Source organism: Pelodiscus sinensis, chromosome 3 (genome assembly GCF_052426305.1).
Source record: "Pelodiscus sinensis isolate ZL-2025 chromosome 3, ASM5242630v1, whole genome shotgun sequence".
NCBI lineage: Eukaryota > Metazoa > Chordata > Testudines > Trionychidae > Pelodiscus > Pelodiscus sinensis.
The window spans coordinates 10,080,192-10,098,919 of record NC_143054.1 but is presented as its reverse complement, the minus strand read 5'-3'; the positions used below and the strand labels follow the sequence as shown (position 1 = coordinate 10,098,919).

At 50.7% G+C, this 18,728-nt stretch overlaps 1 protein-coding gene across 1 annotated transcript; it reads right to left on the bottom strand.

Annotated features, from left to right (window-relative positions):
* Positions 1-3,777: 3,777 nt before the first annotated feature.
* LOC149524618 (beta-defensin 1-like) lies at positions 3,778-14,241 on the bottom strand. Its single transcript, XM_089777003.1, has 4 exons — positions 14,100-14,241; positions 11,038-11,125; positions 7,255-7,384; positions 3,778-3,997 (listed from the first exon to the last, which is right to left on the bottom strand). Exons 2-4 carry the CDS (start codon positions 11,093-11,095, stop codon positions 3,982-3,984), a joined length of 204 nt encoding a protein of 67 aa, XP_089633129.1. The 5' UTR covers positions 11,096-11,125; positions 14,100-14,241; the 3' UTR covers positions 3,778-3,981.
* Between the last annotated feature and the right edge of the window lie 4,487 nt (positions 14,242-18,728).

Here is an 18,728-nt window from a genome sequence, read left to right as displayed (position 1 = left end):
CTTGCCAACCTCGCCGAGGGACAGCAAAGCGTCGGTCTCTGTGCCCGTCTGTGTCGGTGCTTCCCTTCGGGGGGGCCGCCGCAGGTGGCAACATGGAGCCACGGCTCGCCCTGCACCTTCTGGTGCACGTTCTGGACTTGCTGCTGCAAGCCTGCCAGCAATGGCTCGAGGCTGCCTGGCACCACCTGGGGAACGTCAGCCCCCTGCCTCTCCGCCTGGCCGCCCTGGGGGCCGTGGAGGAGCCGCGGCGGCGCCCCGGCACCGGCGTGCCCCGCCGCATCTGGCGTCTGGACACCAGCAGCGACTGGTGGGACCGCATCGTCCTGGAGCGCTGGGACGACCGACAGTGGACCCAGAACTTTAGGATGAGGAGGGACACCTTCCTGGAGCTCTGCGAGTGGCTCGCCCCTGCCCTGCAAAGAAGGGACACTCGCATGAGGCCCGCCATCCCCCTCCAGAAGCGGGTGGCCATCGCCCTCTGGAAGCTCTCCACGCCGGACAGCTACCGATCCGTCGGGAACCAGTTCGGCGTGGGGAGATCCACTGTCGGAGCAGTGCTCATGCAGGTACGGCGCTCGTCGGCCACCGAGCCGGGGGGGAGGGGGGCTGCGAGGAGGGGATGGGCCGCCCCAGGGACAAAGGGGGGGGCGGGAGGAGGCGAAAGCGCCCCGCACCGGAGGGGTCGGGCTGTCCCGGCCGTACTACACGCCGCCAGGGGGGTTGCTTCCGGGAGTGGGGCGCGGGGCACTGCCAGGGCACGCACGCTCCCAGCCACCCGGGCGCCCCACTGATTGACGCTTTGCTGTGTCTCTCTCCGCAGGTGGTCAAGGCCATCAACCGGGTGCTGCTCCGCAGGGTGGTCCGCCTCGCCAACCCGGATGCCGTCATCCGGGGATTCGGCGCCCTCGGCTTCCCCAACTGCGGGGGGGCCATCGACGGGACGCACATCCCCATCCGTGCCCCGGAACACCAGGCGTCCCGGTACGTGAACCGCAAGGGGTACTTCTCCGTCATCCTGCAGGCCGTATGTGACCACCGGGGACAGTTGACGGACATAAATGTGGGCTGGTCCGGCAAAGCACACGACGCCCGGGTGTACCGGAACTCCTCCGTGTGCCAGCGGCTGCAGGACGGGACCTTCTTCCCCGACCGCCACATCAGGGTCGGGGACGTGGACATGCCCGTCTGCCTGGTGGGGGATGCCGCCTACCCACTGCAGCCCTGGCTCATGAAGCCCTACACGGGACACCTCAATCCCTCCCGCCAGGCCTTCAATAACAGGCTGAGCAGGGCCCGCATCGTGGTGGAGGGGGCCTTCGGGCGACTGAAAGCCCGCTTTCGATGCCTCCTCACCCGTCTGGACCTGGCCGAGCACAACATCCCTCCCGTGGTGGCGGCATGTTGTGTGCTCCACAATTTGTGTGAGCGGAAGGGGGAGGCTTTCTTGCCAGCCTGGATGACTGAGGCTGACCGCATGGCTGGACACTACGGTCAGCCCCGCACCGCCGCCGTCCGGGAAGCCCAGCGGGGGGCCATCCGGATCCGGGAAGCCCTGCGGGAGAGCTTCCAGGTGGAGGAGGAGGAGGACTGACCTCTCCCTGCATGCCCCACCGGGGCCTTCTTCCACCCTACCCCCCCCTTCCCCTTTCCCCTCCCTACCTACTGTCAAATAAAGACACCTGTTTTTCCAACAAAAACGTCTGTTTATTTCAGAGAACTGGGGTGGGGGAGGGAGGAATGAAGGTGGGAGAAGGGAGGGGGAAACCTGGGACGAGGGAGCTGGAAGGGGAGGGGAGGGAAGGGAGGAAGGGAAAGGAAAGCTCAGGGGTGGGAGTCTGGGTGCCTCTCCCGTCTCGCCACACTGCGGGTCCGGGGGCGTCGGTGGGGAATGGTTGTGGAGGGGGGGGCAGAGAGGACAGGGGGTGTGGAGGAAGCAGGAGCGGAAGCAGGAGGAGCAGGAGGAGCAGGGGGAGCAAGAGGGGGAGCAAGAGGGGGAGCAGGGGGAGCAAGAGGGGGAGCAAGAGGGGGAGCAGGGGGAGCAAGAGGGGGAGCAAGAGGGGGAGCAGGGGGAGCAAGAGGGGGAGCAAGAGGGGGAGCAGGGGGAGGAGGAAATGGAAAGCGGTCTAGCAGGCTCTGGAGGTGGCCTCGCAGGGCACGGCCCTGCTCCTCCAGGGCCTCCAGACTCCTCTGGCGCAGCCTGAGGTCCTCCTGGACCCAGTGGTCCTGGAGACGGAGCTGTCGGTCCAGGAACCAGAGATGCCGCCTCTGGTAGTCCTCCTGGTTCCTGGCTGTCCTGCTTGCCCGGGCGCGGGCGGCTGCTGCAGGCGGGGTGGTGCGCCCTGCAGTCCCCGGTGCTGCAGCTGTGGTGCAAGAAGACCAGCGGTCAATTACCCCAGGGGCCCAGGTGTGTGAAACCCAGCTCCCCTCTGCAAGGCCAGGGCCCCTGCAGGATCCCCAGCTGCTGCTCCGTAGTGGGCAAGGCCCAGGCGCACGGTCCCGGGGCTCCCTCTCGCCCCAGCCCCCCGTACACATAAGGGGAACACGAGGGTACTCACAGGTGGATGCCTCCCCGGCCTCTGATGATGCAGGCGAGCGGCTCTGTGGGGTGCCTCGGGGGTCCCGGGTCCTGGGAAGGCTGGCAGCAGGCTCCTGGCTCTCAGAGCCCTCTTCCTCCTCCTCGGTGTCCAGGAGCGGTCCCTCTGCCCCGGGGTCAATCACGTCCCGGGGGGCAGGGACGGCATGAGGCCCCAGGATGCGGTCCAGGGCATGGAAGTGGGGGCAGGCCTCCGGGTCAGCCCCTGGCAGGCAGGCCCGGGAGTAGGACTGCCGCAAGTCTTTAATCTTGCAGCGCACCTGCTCCCGGCTGCGCTGGTGGCCCCTGGCGGCCAGGCTGGCAGCCATGCGTCCATAGACGGCCGCGTTCCGGTGGCTAGTGCGGAGATCGTGGACATTTGAGGCTTCCCCCCAAACCTCGATGAGGTCCACGATCTCCGCACTTGACCAGGCGGGCGCCCGCCTTTTGCGCCCCCGGGCAGGCTCCCGGGAGCCGCCAGGCTGGTCGTGGGGAGCAGTGGAGGGCTGGGAGCCCTCGGATGGCTGGCTCATAGTGTGGCAGGTGCAGGCTGTGCAGGCACGGGTGCTTGCAGCCTTGCAACTGGCACAAAGTGAGTAGCCAGCCCGTGGCCCTTTAAGGGCTCCGGGGCCGGGAGGGGGGCAATAGAGTTTCCCTGGTGTTGGCCAGAGTGGCCACCAGGGAAACCTGGGAAGCCTTAGCCTCCCACTAGTTCGAACTAAAGGGCTACACAGCCCTTAGTTCGAACTAGCTAGTTCGAACTAGGCGTTAGTCCTCGTAAAATGAGGTTTACTTAGTTCGAACTAAGCGCTCCGTTAGTTCGAATTAAGTTCGAACTAACGGAGCGCTAGTGTAGCGCATAGGAAAGTTAGTTCGAACTAACGTCCGTTAGTTCGAACTAACTTTCTAGTGTAGACATACCCTCATAGAGTCAAGCTTTGACTGAATACAGCCCCTCTGGCACCAAATACTGAAAAGGTTTGCAACAATGATGAGAAATGGAGAACTACGCACAGGAGCTCACTGAAGCTGACAGAGATGTATGGGCCACAGTCTACAAACACAGAGGTGTTGAACTAAGATGTGACACATATGTTTTCAGGGAATTTTATTTTGAATTTTAAAAAGGCTTTCTAAAGGAGACAAATTATAGAAACAACATTCTTCCTTCTCCCCCCACTCCCAACACACACACTTCACCATGATTAGTTGGAACCAGCTTGCTTTTATTAAAAGGAAAGCAGCAAATCTTATATAGTGATACAAGGGCTCTCTTCTGGAATGTCTCAAGTACACAAAGTTCTTTACAGCCCAAATAAACAGCATTTCAGCATTTCATTGAAGGAGGGCCTGATGATTTTAGAAGCAAATCATTGTCTCTCAGCTTCCCAGAGATCCTGCCTAGACCATCAGTCAAATAATTTCCTGTACAAAGAAAAGAGAATCAGATTTATGTATGCTTTCCCCCCATATAACAGGGATAATGTGAAGTCTGAATTCAAATAAAAAAGCACAGGAGGAATTGATCAATTGCTCTGTGGTGGGCAAAGAGTTTGCTTGTTAACTCCAGCACGGAGAATTGATTTTCCCCACTGCAACATTCTGTTACAGAGTTGTAAGAGGAATAGTCATGTGTATTTAAACAGGTGAACCTAGATGCCTATAAACCCTGTACTGCAGAAGACCACAACTCACATTCAGATACAGCTGTTCTATCATGCACACCTTATGCACAGCAGCAGCTAAAATCACAGAGACCTACTTAGGTGACACTTAACTTACTCTTCCAGAATGAAAGGAAAATTGCAATTCTCGCTGAAGGCTGACTCCTTCCTGGTGGCAGTTGCATACAAGCAGCTGCTGGCCTGGCCACTCCAGATGAATTCCCTGGCTCTCACTCTATAACCTCAAGGGACTACCAACTTTACATCTCCAGCCACCAACCCACATTGTTAGTAGCTGGGAAAAATCTCTCACCCTCCAAACTGCTTCTCTGGGACCCTGCTGCAAAACTAATTTGACCATACTGGGTGTCTTGTATTGTTTATGATGGATACAGTCCGAAACAGGCAGAGCTGGAATAGAAAAGCCTAGAGATATGGAATACGTTATGTTATATGTGTGCTTTAATGAGGTTGTGCGGTGCCAGCCTTTATCTCAGAACTTTGTGGCATGCTATGTCTGTAGAAGACTCATTATTCTCTCTGTAGTGGCCTGGGTGGCCACTAGATGGCAAAGTACACCGTGCTCAGAATGTGTATGAGTTAAACTATGTCACTAGTGTCCTATCCTTATCTAGATAATTTGACCTGCCCTTGGACTGATCAGTAGAACATTAAACTAGGGCTATCAAGCAATCACAAAATTTAATTGTGATTAATCCCATGATTAATCATGTGTGTCTCCCCTTTCAAATGCCCTGGCAGAGTTTCAATGGGGCAGCACTTCATGGAGCCTGGGATCAGCTGGAGTCCCCAGCTGACCCTGGGCTCCATGCTGCCCTACCTCTTTGAAGCCCCATGGTGGTGCTTTAGAGGGGCAGCACATCAGGAGCCTGGGATCAGCTGGAGTTCCCTTTTGTAGCCCCTTTGTAGCTTTGAAATGTGGGGCTGGGATCAGCTGGAGTGCTCAGCTGATCCCAGGCTCCTAATGAGCTGCCCCTTTGAAGTGTCAGAGCTACACTTCGAAGGGGCAATGCAGCATTAAAGCCTGTGACTGACGTGTAAAAAAAAATAACACGTTAATCCTATCCTGTGTTAATCGCAGGTATTAACGCAGGTCAATTGACAGGCCTACATTAAACATTCCTCTCGTTTTCTAGAATCTCCCCAACACTCCACAGTTTATTAACAATGAGTGGTGGAAGAGATCTCCTCACCCAGTTCTCTGCGGATTCTGTAATGGGAGTCTGTGGATTGCAAAGTATCTAATCCTAGTGGCTATTCTTTAACATCCTCCTTATTTACTAATGCACGAATGGGAGTCACCATCTCCATTTAACACCAGTACATCATCCTGCTTCTTTTCCAGGGCAGAACAGCACTATGCAGTGAACACTTCTGCCATTTCTGCCTTCTTATCAGCAATTTTATCCTCATCTATGACTAGGCCCGTATCATTGTTAAGATTTATTTTCTTATTGATATTTCTTTAAAAAGGCCTTTTTCCCCTTATCCCTCCCAGCCATAGTTTCAGCCAAGATAGCCTTAGCTTCCTCTCTCAACTTGCTAACCCTCCCTTCTAATTTGAGACAAACAGCCTTGTTTCTCATGTTACAGATATTCTGTTATTTCTAACTATTACATTCACCCCCCCTGCAGACGGATACAGAACAGACCCAGCCTCTGCTTTCTCCTCCAGACTTGATTTTTCTGACAAGACTTCTATATTCTAATTTAAAATATAAAAGCAATGTAGATAGTGGGAAGTCCAGCCTGCATATCTATGAAGCTTTGGGAGCATATGGAAGCTGTACAAGGGCCATGAAAGGACTTGGGAGGGAGGATTCTCCCAAAGCATGAGCAGCATAAGAATGCCATATTAAGACTGTGTTGGCTCTGTTGCAATCATTGGAGCTGGGGTGGTCATTGGAGATGCTGCTGTAGGCTCGTAGTCTAAGGGGGAAATCATAGAATCATAGAGCTGGAAGAGACTACAGAAGGTCACCTAGTCCAGCCCCCCCACCCAAGGTAGGACGAATCCCAACTAAATCAACCCAGCCAGGGCTTTGTTAAGCCAAGACTTAAAAACCTCTAGGGATGGAGATTCCACCATCTCCCTAGGGAACCCATTGCAGTGCTTCCCCACCCTCCTAGGGAAACAGTTTTTCCTAATATCCAACCTAGATGTCTCCCGCTGTAACTTGAGACCATTGTTCCTTGTTCTGCCATCCGTCACTACTGTGAACAGCCTCTCTCCATCCTCTTTGGAACCTCCCTTCAGGAAGTTGAAGGCTGCTATCAAATGCCCCTTCACTCGTCTCTGCTGCAGATGAAACAAACTCAAATCCCTCAGGCTTTCTTCATAGGTCATGTGCTCCAGCCCCTAATCATTTTGGTTGCCCTCTGCTGGACCCTCTCCAATGCATCCACATCCTTTCTATAGTGGGGGGCCCACAAGAGCATACTGTCAATCAAAATAGGCCCGGGAAATGGGTTGAGAATAGCCCTCCCCATGACGTCAGCCCTGCGTGTCCCTCAAGCCCCACCCCCTGCGACATATCTGGCACGTGGCGCAGGTGGTGGGTTGGGCTCTGCGTGCTGCATAAAGCACGGACGGGAGCCACTTGGAGTGAGGGAAAATGATGTGTGGACACAACGGCCCACCGGACGACAGCCCACCGGGAAATTTCCAGTATCCCGCTGGGCCAGTCCTCCCCTGGAGGCCCAGAACTGGACACAGTACTCCAGATCCCTGCAGCACTAAGCACTGAAGACAACCCGGACAGATCCAAGCTCAGGGGAAGCCCACAGACAGCGGGCCTAGGGTTGTTTTATGTGAGAGCAGCCAGAGGAGTGGTTCTCATACCTGTGGGAGCCACTCCCTCTCCCAGGTGGCCTTACACGTGGGTGGCACAGGTGGGATGAGCCCCTCCAAGCATTACACAACAGCTTGGACGGAAGAAGAGGAACGAATATTTCTGTTCACACTGCCGTGTCTCCCTTGTAGAATGCTGAACTCACCTTTGACAGCAAAATTTTCCGTCTCCAGAGCATTTTCCAATGCGTATTGTATTAGAAGGGCACCTCCCAGTGCGACAGAACCCTCCACGGTATCTGCATCTCATACTCCAATTCTGAGCCTGGGACCATTCTGTAGAAAGAAAAAGAGTCACCTTCATTCTGAAGAGCAGGGAAATTTCAGGCTGTGATTTCAGGATGACAGGCTTTTCCCCATTTACTAACACCTGGCTAAGACAGCCCCATTATCTGCCAGGGCAAAAGTTTATTGCAATTTTAGTACTGCTTCAATGGCTGTAGCTTTGTGCACAGTGGGTGGCTGACCCTAAGAAGGGGACAAAGTGAGGATGTTGGCTCTCATACTGCTGAGTTGAAAACTGTAGGTCCAAGCGCTTTGCTACCCCCAAGCCTTTAAGCTAGTGGTGCCCAACCTTTCGTGGCTGCCAGGTGCCCAGGGCGGGGCCACTCACACGCTGCGCTTCCGGGGGTGAGGCCATGCATGCACTGCACACCCGGGGGCAGGGCCACCCACACGCCCGGGGCCAGCAACGTGTATGTGCCACGTGTCCGGGGCAGGGGCCGCCCATGCGCCACACTCTCAGGGCTGGCACCACTCATGTGCCACGCGCCGGGAGTGAGGCCAGCCCAGATGTTTCGGCAGGTGCACATAAATGCCCCGGTGGGTGCCATGGCACCCACGGGCACCGCGTTGGGGACCACTGCTTTAAGCAATGGAAAGCAATTACCGTAAATTAGCATATATAACCCATGTCCATGTATAACACGCACTCGTGTATTATCCGTGGTTTTTCTTTCATGTATTAAAAAAATCTTAGATTACTCACGGACGTACATAACCCACAGGTAATGAACCGCGGGTAATGAACTGGTAATGAACCGCAGCTGAGGGCACTGAACAATAAATACTACCCTATTACCGGTATATAAGCCCTATGAACCACACAGTTTTAAAACCTCTTCAGTTTATAACAAAATATTTGTAAGGATGCCTAAGCACAAATCATATATATCCAATTTTAAAGTATCTGTTCTGACATATGCAAAAGAAAATGGCAATAGAGCAGCGAGGAGAAAATTTTCCATCAACGAAAAGTCTATTCGGGAGTGGAGAAAAGAAGAAGCGGAGATTGAGAAATTAAATCCTCGGAAAAGAGCGCGCTGAGGAAAGAAAGAGAGATAGCCAACGTGCGGTGTCAACGGTAGCCATAAAGCTCAAGGCTTGACTTATTGCTGTAGGGATGAAAGTCGATGATTTTAAAGGGGGCTCGGGTAACTGGGTTTTCAAATTTATGAAAATAAACAACCTTTCAGTGTGAACACGGACATCTATTGGGCAACAGCTTCCTGACGAATGGTGCCCACAACACTGCTGTTCTTATTAAATTAAATTGGTATTAAATCGAAGATGCTGATTTTATCATGTTGGTCCTGTCTTCTTTTAATTTGAGTAAAAATCAGCATGTATAAGATGCGGACATGTATACCCCGTGGGGGGTGTGTGTGTGTGTGTGTTTGTAAAAACGTGTATAACTCGTGGGTTATAGTCGCTAATTCACGATAGCTGCCCACATCTCTACCTTCTGTGAGTGGCTGCTGCTATGAAGGTGCGTCTCTCTGGCTCTGACAGTGATGTGGTAGGCAGGATCCTCAATGCAATTTAGCCAAGCAGGGTTGAACAGGCTCAGCACCGGGTTGGAGGACTGCAGTTTTTGAAAGAGAAGGGCTTGAAAAAACATCCCTTCTGGTATGAACCTCTGCTTGTCTAGGAGGAATAAATTCTTGTTGGTCAGTTGTCACTCTGTGATTGTAACGGAAGGACCTGCTATTTTGAACATGCAGCCCTAAAATGCACAGCTGAAGTTGTAACTTCCTGGCTGTAAGTTCCTGGTCCAGCACCCTTGGGGCTGGTCGCAAACCAGGGAATTTTCAAGATGGGAAGGTCAATGCTTCCACTTTCTGCTGCCACTGGCTGTGGTGCTCCACTCTGATGGCAGCAAAGGGGCCAGTATTGATAGGTTGGGGACTCGGGAGAAGAGGCCGAGTGGCTGCAAGAACTCTGTAGCTGGGAGGCTGGGGGGAGGGGAGGTGTCTACAATGCACCGTTATTTCGAGATAACTAGTGTTATTTCGAAATATAAATGCGAACATTTACACAGCCATTCCGTTATCTTGAAATTATTTTGAAATAACGGATGGCTTATTCTGAAATCTATAAGCCTCATTCTATGAGGAATAACGCCTCTTCCGAAGTAGCAATTTCGAACTGAGGCGTGTGTAGATGCTCCACTGCTGCTATTTCAAAATAGCCCCTCATCAGGGCCATTCTAAGTAATTCCTCCCCAGTGGGGCTCTAAATCGAGATAGCACATCTACATTAGGGGAACCTGCCTCGGACTAATTTTGAGGCCTCCCTGCAATGTAGACATGCTATTTTGAAATAAGCGTGCAACGTAGACATACCCAGGCTGTAAACCCATGCAGGAGCAATTACTCAGCATGGGATCCCATGAGTGTTCCAGCCCGGGAGCAGCCACAGGGATGCCAGACCACAGATGTTGCCGGATGATAGACATCTGCACTATAGAGGTCCAACTTGTAGCTAAGAAAGGTTGTGGGACGAAATGATTAGGGGGCTGGAGCACATGACTAATGAGGAGCGGCTGAGAGAATGGGTCTTATTTAGTCTGCAGAAGAAAAGAGTGAAGGGAAACTACCTTAAGGGGAGGTTTCCAAGGGGGATGGAGCTAGGCTGTTCTGAGTAGTGGCAGATAACAAAACAAGGGTAGCTGTAGTCTGGATAGTAGGGAAAAAACTATTTCCCTAGGAGAGTGGTGAAGAACTGGAATGGGTTTCCTAGGGAGGTGGTGGAGTTTCCATTCCTTAGAGTTTTTTTTAAGGCTCAAATTGACAAAGTCCTGGCTGGAATGGTTTAGTTGGGACTGGTCCTACTTGGAGCAGAGGTCGGATTAGATGACCTCCTGAGGTCTCGTCCAAACCTAATCTTCTATGATTCTATAACACTGGGATAAGCAGCTTCCCTTTTATAGACTGGGTTCTGTTCCAAGTTGTGCAACCTCTCTGTGCTACATGAGGCCTGTCTTTATTCTACGGGCTGTGAAAGATAATGAAATATTAACACTAGCCAGCACAGAAGTTACATTTTAAGTTACAGTTTTCCAGCTCCCAGCCCTGTGCCCTTCCCCCTAAACCCAAGGTCTATTGAACATGGTTGGCATGAGTTTATTTTGTCTATATTGCATCTGGTTGTTTAATTCTGTGAGTACCTGTTTCAGGAAATTGTGGGGTGCTTTAAGCTGCAACCCTCCAAAAATCGAAGGAAAACATAATGGGATTTTTTTTTCTCCCCAGTGATCAAGTTTCAGTCAAATCTCAATTACTTTTACTAAGGATAGCAAAGCCACATCCCTAATCCTGGGACAATTCCTCCCAAATTTTACTTATTGTCTGCAAACTGAAGACATGCTGGAAGTCAGAAGGAAAAAGGCAGAGGATTCTCTGCATCTTGGGGTCTTCAAAGTATTTGAAGGCTTCAATATCTGAGATATAGGTGAGAGGATTATTCTGGGTGGGGTGGGTGAGATTCTGTGGCCTGCACTGTGCAGGGGGTCAGACTAGATGATCATAATGGTCCCTTCTGACCTTAAAGTCTATGAGAAACAGGTTTCTAATATAAAGATTAAGCAACTTCAGTATAGAGTCCTATATATCACTCTGTATCATCCCATGTTTCCATTTACTTCTTACCTGGAGCACCCTGGAGCACCAGAAATATAACAGCAAAGAGCAGATAAAGAATCTTCATGGCTGAAGCTCAGTTGGGAACTAGGCGTCACTGGAGAAAAGAGACACCAAAATAGAGAAGACACAGAGACTCTATATTTCATAGAACCCTAGAGCTGGAAGAGACCTCAGAAGGTCAAGTCCAGCCCCCTGCTCTAGGCAGGACCAATCCCAACTAAATCAACCCAGCCAGGGCTTTGTCAAGCTGAGACTTAAACACCTCTAGGGATGGAGATTCCACTACCTCCCTAGGGAACCCATCCCAGTGCTTCACCACCCTCCTAGGGAAATAGTTTTCCCTAATATCCAACCTGGACCTCTCCCACCACAACTTGAGCCCATTGCTCCTTGTTCTGCCATCTGTCACTACTGAGAACAGCCTCTCTCCATCCTCTTTGGAACCACCCTTCAGGAAGTTGAAGGCTGCTATCAAATCCTCCCTCACTCTTTGTTTCTGCAGATTATAGGCCGTGGGAAAATGCTGAGCTCTAGAAATATTATTGTAACGAAATTCAATTTTCCGATGTCTTAAATTAGGTTTCTCTTGCGTAATCTCTTTTTCCTTAACCAAAATACAGCCTGGAGAATTATGTCACATTCCAATATTTTACTTGCCAAAATAGAATTGAAAACAATTAAGAAATTACAGAGAACAAAAGGAAGGTGGTGGGGTTTTCATGTGTATGAAATTATTACAATGAATTCATGATATGCTATAACAATCTACCAAGTTACGTCCATTTATTCAAGGCCTTATCACAGTTGTGTTACACAGGCAAATTTTCCTCTAGTTCTGTACTATTCTGGGCAGGCGACTTTGGTACCAACATCAAACTATGAATCCTTTAATGCATTTCTAGCCAAAGGTATTCATCAATGAAATTAAGGGAGCATCTGTGGGAGTTCTAACAAACAGTTTTAAGATTACAACTTATAAAATCAGTTACTTAAGAAGGTTGAGTAACAATTCAATTAGTTATCTCTCATTAAAGCATAAACACATAATGCAGATACTGATTTAAACTATTCCAATTTAAACTATTTCAGTTTCTCTAGAATGCTTAGTTCACTTGAACTAAATATCCAAGGTTAACTTAATATTCAGATAGCTTACCAGCCAATCAAATCTATTCCTTTTATGAAAGAAGCTGTCAATTTTGCCCAAACTCTGTATGATTTCTAAGATACACCCAAGGTTCTTCTAATTTATCTTTGATAGAGGAGACATTTTGTTTTATAAATATTTCTCAGCTCTAACATTCATAATCACATAGGGTGCTTCTACACAGCAGGACTTATCTCGAAATAAGCTACGCAAATTGAGTTATGTCAACTGCGTAGCTTATTTCAAAATAGCTTATTTCGAGTTTAGGTGCTGTCTATACAGCACTTATTTCAAAATAGAAAACTCTTCCTCCAACTTCCGTTACTCCTCATACAATGAGGGCTATAGGAGTTGGAGTAAGAAGTCCTTCAGCTTGAGAGTACTTCAACATTATGTCAAAATAACTGCCAACTGTGTAGACGCGGACTATGTCATTTTGAAATAATGTTAGTTATTTCAAAATAATGTTGCTGTGCCATACTGATCTAGCCTAATTTCCAGACAACTAAGATCCAGTTTATTAGCGAAATACAAACGTACATCCCATTTTTGGTTACAGCACACTCTCATTTATCTGACTGACCTGGCAACATCCAGAACCTTGGATAGCTGGGCACTGGGCCAAGCAAATATGCAAGAGAATTGAGTGCTAAAAGCAAAGAGGATATGGCTGGAGTGAGACAAAGCTGGACTTTGCTCCTGCATGCTGTGGCAGGGTGGCTGTTCCCCAAATACTGCAGACAGAGTTCAAAGAGAGGCAGAGAAGAAATGGAAGAGAGTAAAGAGGGAATCAGAGAGGAGACAGGCAAGGTGGGGCGGAGGAAAGAAGTCATAGCAGACAGGTGCCTTACTACTTGATCAGGCTATGTCTATACTGTGGGGGTTTTCTGGGATACCAAAGGAACGCGTTTGCTCTTCTGCTTTTTTTCATGGAAGAGCAGACACGCTCTTTCGGGGAGCCCTGTATAACTCGTTCTACGAGGAATAAGGGCTCCTCCAAAAGTGGAGGCTTTTCTGCCATTTGGCCCCATCTACACGGGGCCAAATGTTGGAAAAGCAATCAGAAAAAGCTATAGTGTAGACACACCTGCATTGCCAACCCTGGGGGAGTAAGTCAGCCTTGCTCCTTCATGGATTATATTGGTGTTTGTGGAGCCGAGAAATATCCATGTGAGGAGTTCTGCAAGAAGTAACAAAGAGGCTCCAATCTACTGTAGTTACACTCCCACTTCTCCTTATTTTCTTCCCTTTTTTTCTCCTCTATGCTCCTCTTCCTCTCTTTGTTCCTTTCCCTCCTGCCCTGGTCATTTTCCCTTTACTCTTGTCCTGTGTCTCCCTTTGTCCTTTCTCTCCTTGCATGCTTCTCTTTTCAATATTCACCTTGACTCTGCCCTCTGTTTCTTTCTTGTTTGCTTTTTCTCTCCCTCCCCACCGCCACCCTCCTTCTTCTCCCCTTCTCTCTTTGTCCTCATTGCTAAGTCTGGAATTCCTCAACAGCAGTTGCAGCCACGCTCAAAAGACTCATCAGTGAGTGATTCCCTAAAAGCACTGTGGGGTGGGAACCACCGTGCATTGGGATAACTTGGATTTCGGGTTAAAGGGAAGTTGGATGACTGGAATTAACCTGAAGTTGTTTTTAACTCAGGCAGTTTTAAAACCACCGATTTCTTATGGGGGGAATCAAAATGAATTTAAAGTTGCTACTTAACCATTAAAACTGGCACCAATGCATATTCTCCAGCTCTGTAACATTGTGACCCCAGGTGGTTTCACAAGAAAGCTAGAAAATTCATTCAGGGAATTCATTCACCGAAGAGGTTATGCCAGCTGTGTTCTTGCTCTATTTCTGGATCTCACAACCATCTCCCTAAATGGGACTGTAAAGCAAGAGTTAATAGGGAGATTATAAGGGAGATTATACCTTTAGTAGTTACCAGACAGGGGGTGCTCTCAATAGCCAGGCAATTGCAGTCCTGCTCGTGATCTCTCTTATCCAGGTAGAGGAGATTCAAGGAGTGAGAGTTGGACTTGCTTTATACTGTTTCTGTGGAATTGTTTTCTTCTTGGCAAGCCACTGTGTGCCAATCAGAACGTGACCTCTGCACCCGGGAAAGATCTGAAATGTCCAGCCACACACTGGAGGTTGAAATTCTTGAAATTTCTTTTGGTATTGGGAAAATTCCATGGTCTTCATGCCACAGAAGATTGTGTAAAATAGATTAGGCCACATGAGGTTTATGTAAAATGTCTTGGGACATAATAAGAAACACTTGCTGGTTTAGTTCTAACCATCAACTGTTTTCTGCAGGCCATGTCTCAACGGCTTCACTGCAGTACAGTCCTTGGACAAGTAGGCATGACTCTGTCCTTCCCACAGTGGCAGTTTCTCTGTCTGCATTTTGAGCTACCGGCACAAATGTCCATTTAAGTTAGGGGTAGGGAACCTTTTTTGGGTCGGGGGCTGCTGACCTACGGAAAAATCAATCGGGGGGCTTTGGGTATGTCTACACTACAAAGTTATTTGAACTAACGGACGTTAGTTTGAATTAACTTTGATAGGCTCTACACTAGCGCTCCATTAGTTCGAACTTAGTTCGAACTAGCGGAGCACTTAGTTCGAACTAGGTAAACCTCATTCCACGAGGACTAAGCCTAGTTAGAACTTACTAGTTCGAATTAAGGGCTGTGTAGACCCTTAATTCGAACTAGTGGGAGGCTAGCCCTTCCCAGGTTCCCCCTGGTGGCCTCTCTGGGCACAACCAGGAAAACTCTTCTCCTCTCCCCCAGCCCCGGGCCCTTAAAGGGGTAGACTCTGGCCAGACGGCACTTGAGACAGCCAGCCCTGCCAGCGGTCTCTGCCCCTGACCCAGTGGCCCCACCATGAGCCGGGCAGCCAGTGGCAGCGAGCCATCTCCTGCCCAGTCCCCCAGCACCCAAGGGCCAGCCAGGGGCCGTAGACGGCGCACAACCCACTGGACTAGTGTGGAGGTCATGGACCTCATTGAGGTTTGGGGGCAGGCCCCCAATCTCCATGATTTCCGCACTAGGAGGAGGAATGCGGCCGTCTATGGCTGCATAGCGACTGCCATGGCCCGAAAGGGACACAGGCGCTCCCGGGAGCAGGTGCGCATTAAAGTGAAGCAGCTGCGGCAGGGGTACGCCAGGGCCACCAGGGGTGACACCGCTGCAGGGGCTGACACCTGCCCCTACTTCCCCGCCCTCGACAGACTCTTGGGGGGCGGGGCGGTCCGTGCCAGGCCGGGGGACAGCGAGCCGGGACCGGAGAGCCCTGACCCGGTGCAGGACATGGTCACCCTCACGTTGCGGGGTGGGGGAGAGGGCTGAGCATCATCCTCTGCATCCCCAGGGAGAACTGACCACTTCTCTTCTTTCTCTACAGCTGCACCAGCTGCTCGTGCAGGGCGCACCACCCCGCCCGGGACATGCTCCCGCACCCGTGGCCTGCTCCAGACCACCAGCACAGAGCAGGAGTACTGGGACCAGCACCTGGGGTACTTGCGAGCCGTGCACCGCACACTGCAGGCCTGGATGCGGGCAGACCTCCAGCTCCGCCAAGAGCTGCTGGCTGAGGTCCAAGGGCTGAGCACAAACCTGCAGGTCCTGCTGCAGAGCATGGTGCCCCGGGCCGGTCCAGCGCCTGCTGCCCCCTCAACTGCTGTCCCTCCTCCCACTCCTGCCCCCCTCCCACCTCTTCCTCCTCAACCCCCACACCCTCTTCCTCAATGTCCACACCCCCCACCTCAACCTCCGCACCCTCCATCCCATCCCCCCGGGGATGCCGAGGCCCCCTCCCTCGCCGTACTGGGAGGCGGTTGGCCCAGTGAGACCCCCACCCCTGAACCTTGAGTTTCCCCACCCCCTCCTTTCCCTTGCTTCCCCCTTCCAGCTCCCTCCTCCCAGTTTTCTCCCTCCCCTCTCCCACCCTCTCTCTTCCCCTCTCCCACCTCCTTTTCCCAGTTTCCCCCAGTTTTGTTAAATAAAGAGTTTCTATTTTTGAACACACATGTCCTTTATTTTGTACATCAGGAAGGGGGGCTAGGGAAGGGTAAGTGGAAGGAGGTGAGGGAGGAATGGGGTATGAGCCCCCGATGGGGAGGACTGGGCTGGCTCTGCAGACTCCTCGGGGTGGAAGCTCTCCTGCAGCCCCCCAATTGCCTCCTCTCCCCGGATGGCAGTCTGCGGCAAGTGCAGCTGGTCTGATGGCCGAGTGCTGTGATGTGCCGAGTGTGGGTACTCTGGGCACTCCAAGCCAGGACTGCTTTGCAAGCGGGGCACCCCTGAGAACTGTCTGTCTGGGGTGGGGGTCGGGTCCCTTTAAGCACAGCCCTTGGCTAGCCTGAGACAGCATCTCCACGCTCTAAGTCCTCCTCTGATGCCCTGCCGGCACTGCTTCCGGCCATCCTTAACCCCGGTTCAGGGTCCACTTAATGTGGATATGCTAGTTCGAATTAGCAAAATGCTAATTCGAACTAGTTTTTTAGTCTGGATCCATTAGTTCAAATTAGCTTAGTTCGAATTAGCTTAGTTCGAATTAACTAATTCGAACTAAGTTAGTTCGAATTAACGTTGTAGTGTAGATGTACCCATATTTCTGCTGCAACTTATGGAGGTGTAAGAACTCTTCAGAAAAAATATACTTGGAAAACATTTAATAATAGAAACAATTAGCTAATTGAATTCTAGGCTCACAAATACCTGTCTACAACCGTTGGATTTTCTTTACTTCTGACCTGAAACCACTTGGGAACCACATACAGCAAAGAGAAGTTGAAAAATCTTTATGGAAGAAAGTCATTCAAGATCTCAGCACCATAAGAGGCAAGAGGCACAAATACAGACAGGAGCTGGACAGTATTTAGCGTGCTGAGGATTTAGAGTTGCGGAAACCTTGTTTTGATTGAAGGGATATTTAAAGTACATCTCTTGCAAAGAATAATAATGAATATTATCTATGCAGCATGGGAGTCATGAAATGTACATGTCCTTGCTTCCATGAGGAAGTAATTTTATGAATATTTACACCTTGGATACATCTACGGCCTGTCCAAATCCTTCGTTGTCCATGGAAAGACCCTCATTGGCAGCAAAAGGCATCAATAAAGTCCTTAGTGCTGACTGAAACTGCAACCAAAAGGCTTAGGGGGTTTGCGCTTTGGTTTTAATTTCTTTAGGAGAACTTGCTGGATGTGGCCATATCCAGAGGCTCTGGCAGAAGAGAAGATGGTTTTGGGTTTGGAGAGATTTCAGAGGAGAGGGAGAGCCAGAGTGTTACAGACAGGCCTGGCCAAGAGGTTGCGGGGCCCAATGAAGTGTGACTGAGCCATATGGCCGCGAGTGAGCAGCCGGGTGGGTGGGGCCAGGAGCTGGACAGCGCGGAGCCCTGAATTCACGGGGCCCAAGCCAACTGCCTCACTCACCTTGTCCAAAGGCCGGGCCTGGTTATGGAGCATCAAAGTGGTAGTGACACACAGATAGCCAAACTATGATTGACCCTGCTCTGACAACACCAGTAAAACACACTCCTCCTTATTGAATGTTAAATATGCACATAGGAGTTTAGGCCAGGATAGCCTGTGTTTGTTTTTGTTTCTAAGAGAGCGTATGGATAGATGTTTGCTTATTTTTAAGCCTGCTACTAATCCTTCCAGTTTGTGGTTTTCAAGAGGGCTTGCTTGTGTCACAAGTTGACTGTTTGGACTGCAATCCCCATGGTATTGCTCCAGACTAGTGTGTTCACGGATCACAAATGGAGAAGTTGGATTTTAAAAAAAGCAACCCTAAAATGCACTTGTCCTATTACATAAAAATCAGAGTGTTAACCAATAAGAACTGCAAAACAGAGAGACCAAGCAGGCTGCTCCCTAAAACAGGGAGGCTGGGTTCACCCCACCTGGCTCTGACCTGGCGCTCTGCAGACTGACTGCTCAGGACCCAGATGGCCCACTGCCCTGCATGGCTCTCTCACCTGCAAGCAGGACGAGGTTACCCCTTCCAAATGTAAATGGCTAGCTTGTAATTTTAAAACCATTTACAATCCATCACACGCAGCCGCCAGGTTTCCAGGCTGATTATTATCATCAAGAACTACAGGAGACCACCCTGGGGTGTCTGTGCTGGGCTCTCTGCTTGACTCTCTCCATGCTGCCCGTGGTTTTAACGTCAGCATCTCTGTCCCACGGCCCCTCACTGGTCTCTGTATAGCTCTGAGGGAGCCATTCTCCACAGAGTGGCTACTCTTAGCTCTGCCTCTCCCGCCCACACCAAAGGCACCTTTGTGTAACCCCACCTGGGAAGTCCACAGCCCCCCAGATTTCCTATCCAATGCCAGCCACTCTGCAACAGGGCCTCGTATAGCCCATCCCAAGAGCAGGATGGGGTTTCCATATATTTAGTGGAAAGCCCCTTTCTTCTCAGTAAACACCTCAGGCCCATCCTCCCCTTGCATCCCCGTCTCTGCTTTCTCTGGCCTGGAAACTGGGAAAGCCTTAGTCGCCATGGCAACAGCTCTCTCCAATATCTGATCTCCTAA

Coding starts and splice junctions, on each gene's coding strand:
- LOC149524618 (XM_089777003.1), bottom strand. CDS start 11,095: ATGAAGATTCTTTATCTGCTCTTTGCTGTTATATTTCTGGTGCTCCAG. Junction 7,385..11,037: donor GGTGCTCCAGGGTGCTCCAG/GTAAGAAGTAAA, acceptor TTCTTTCTACAG/AATGGTCCCAGGCTCAGAAT.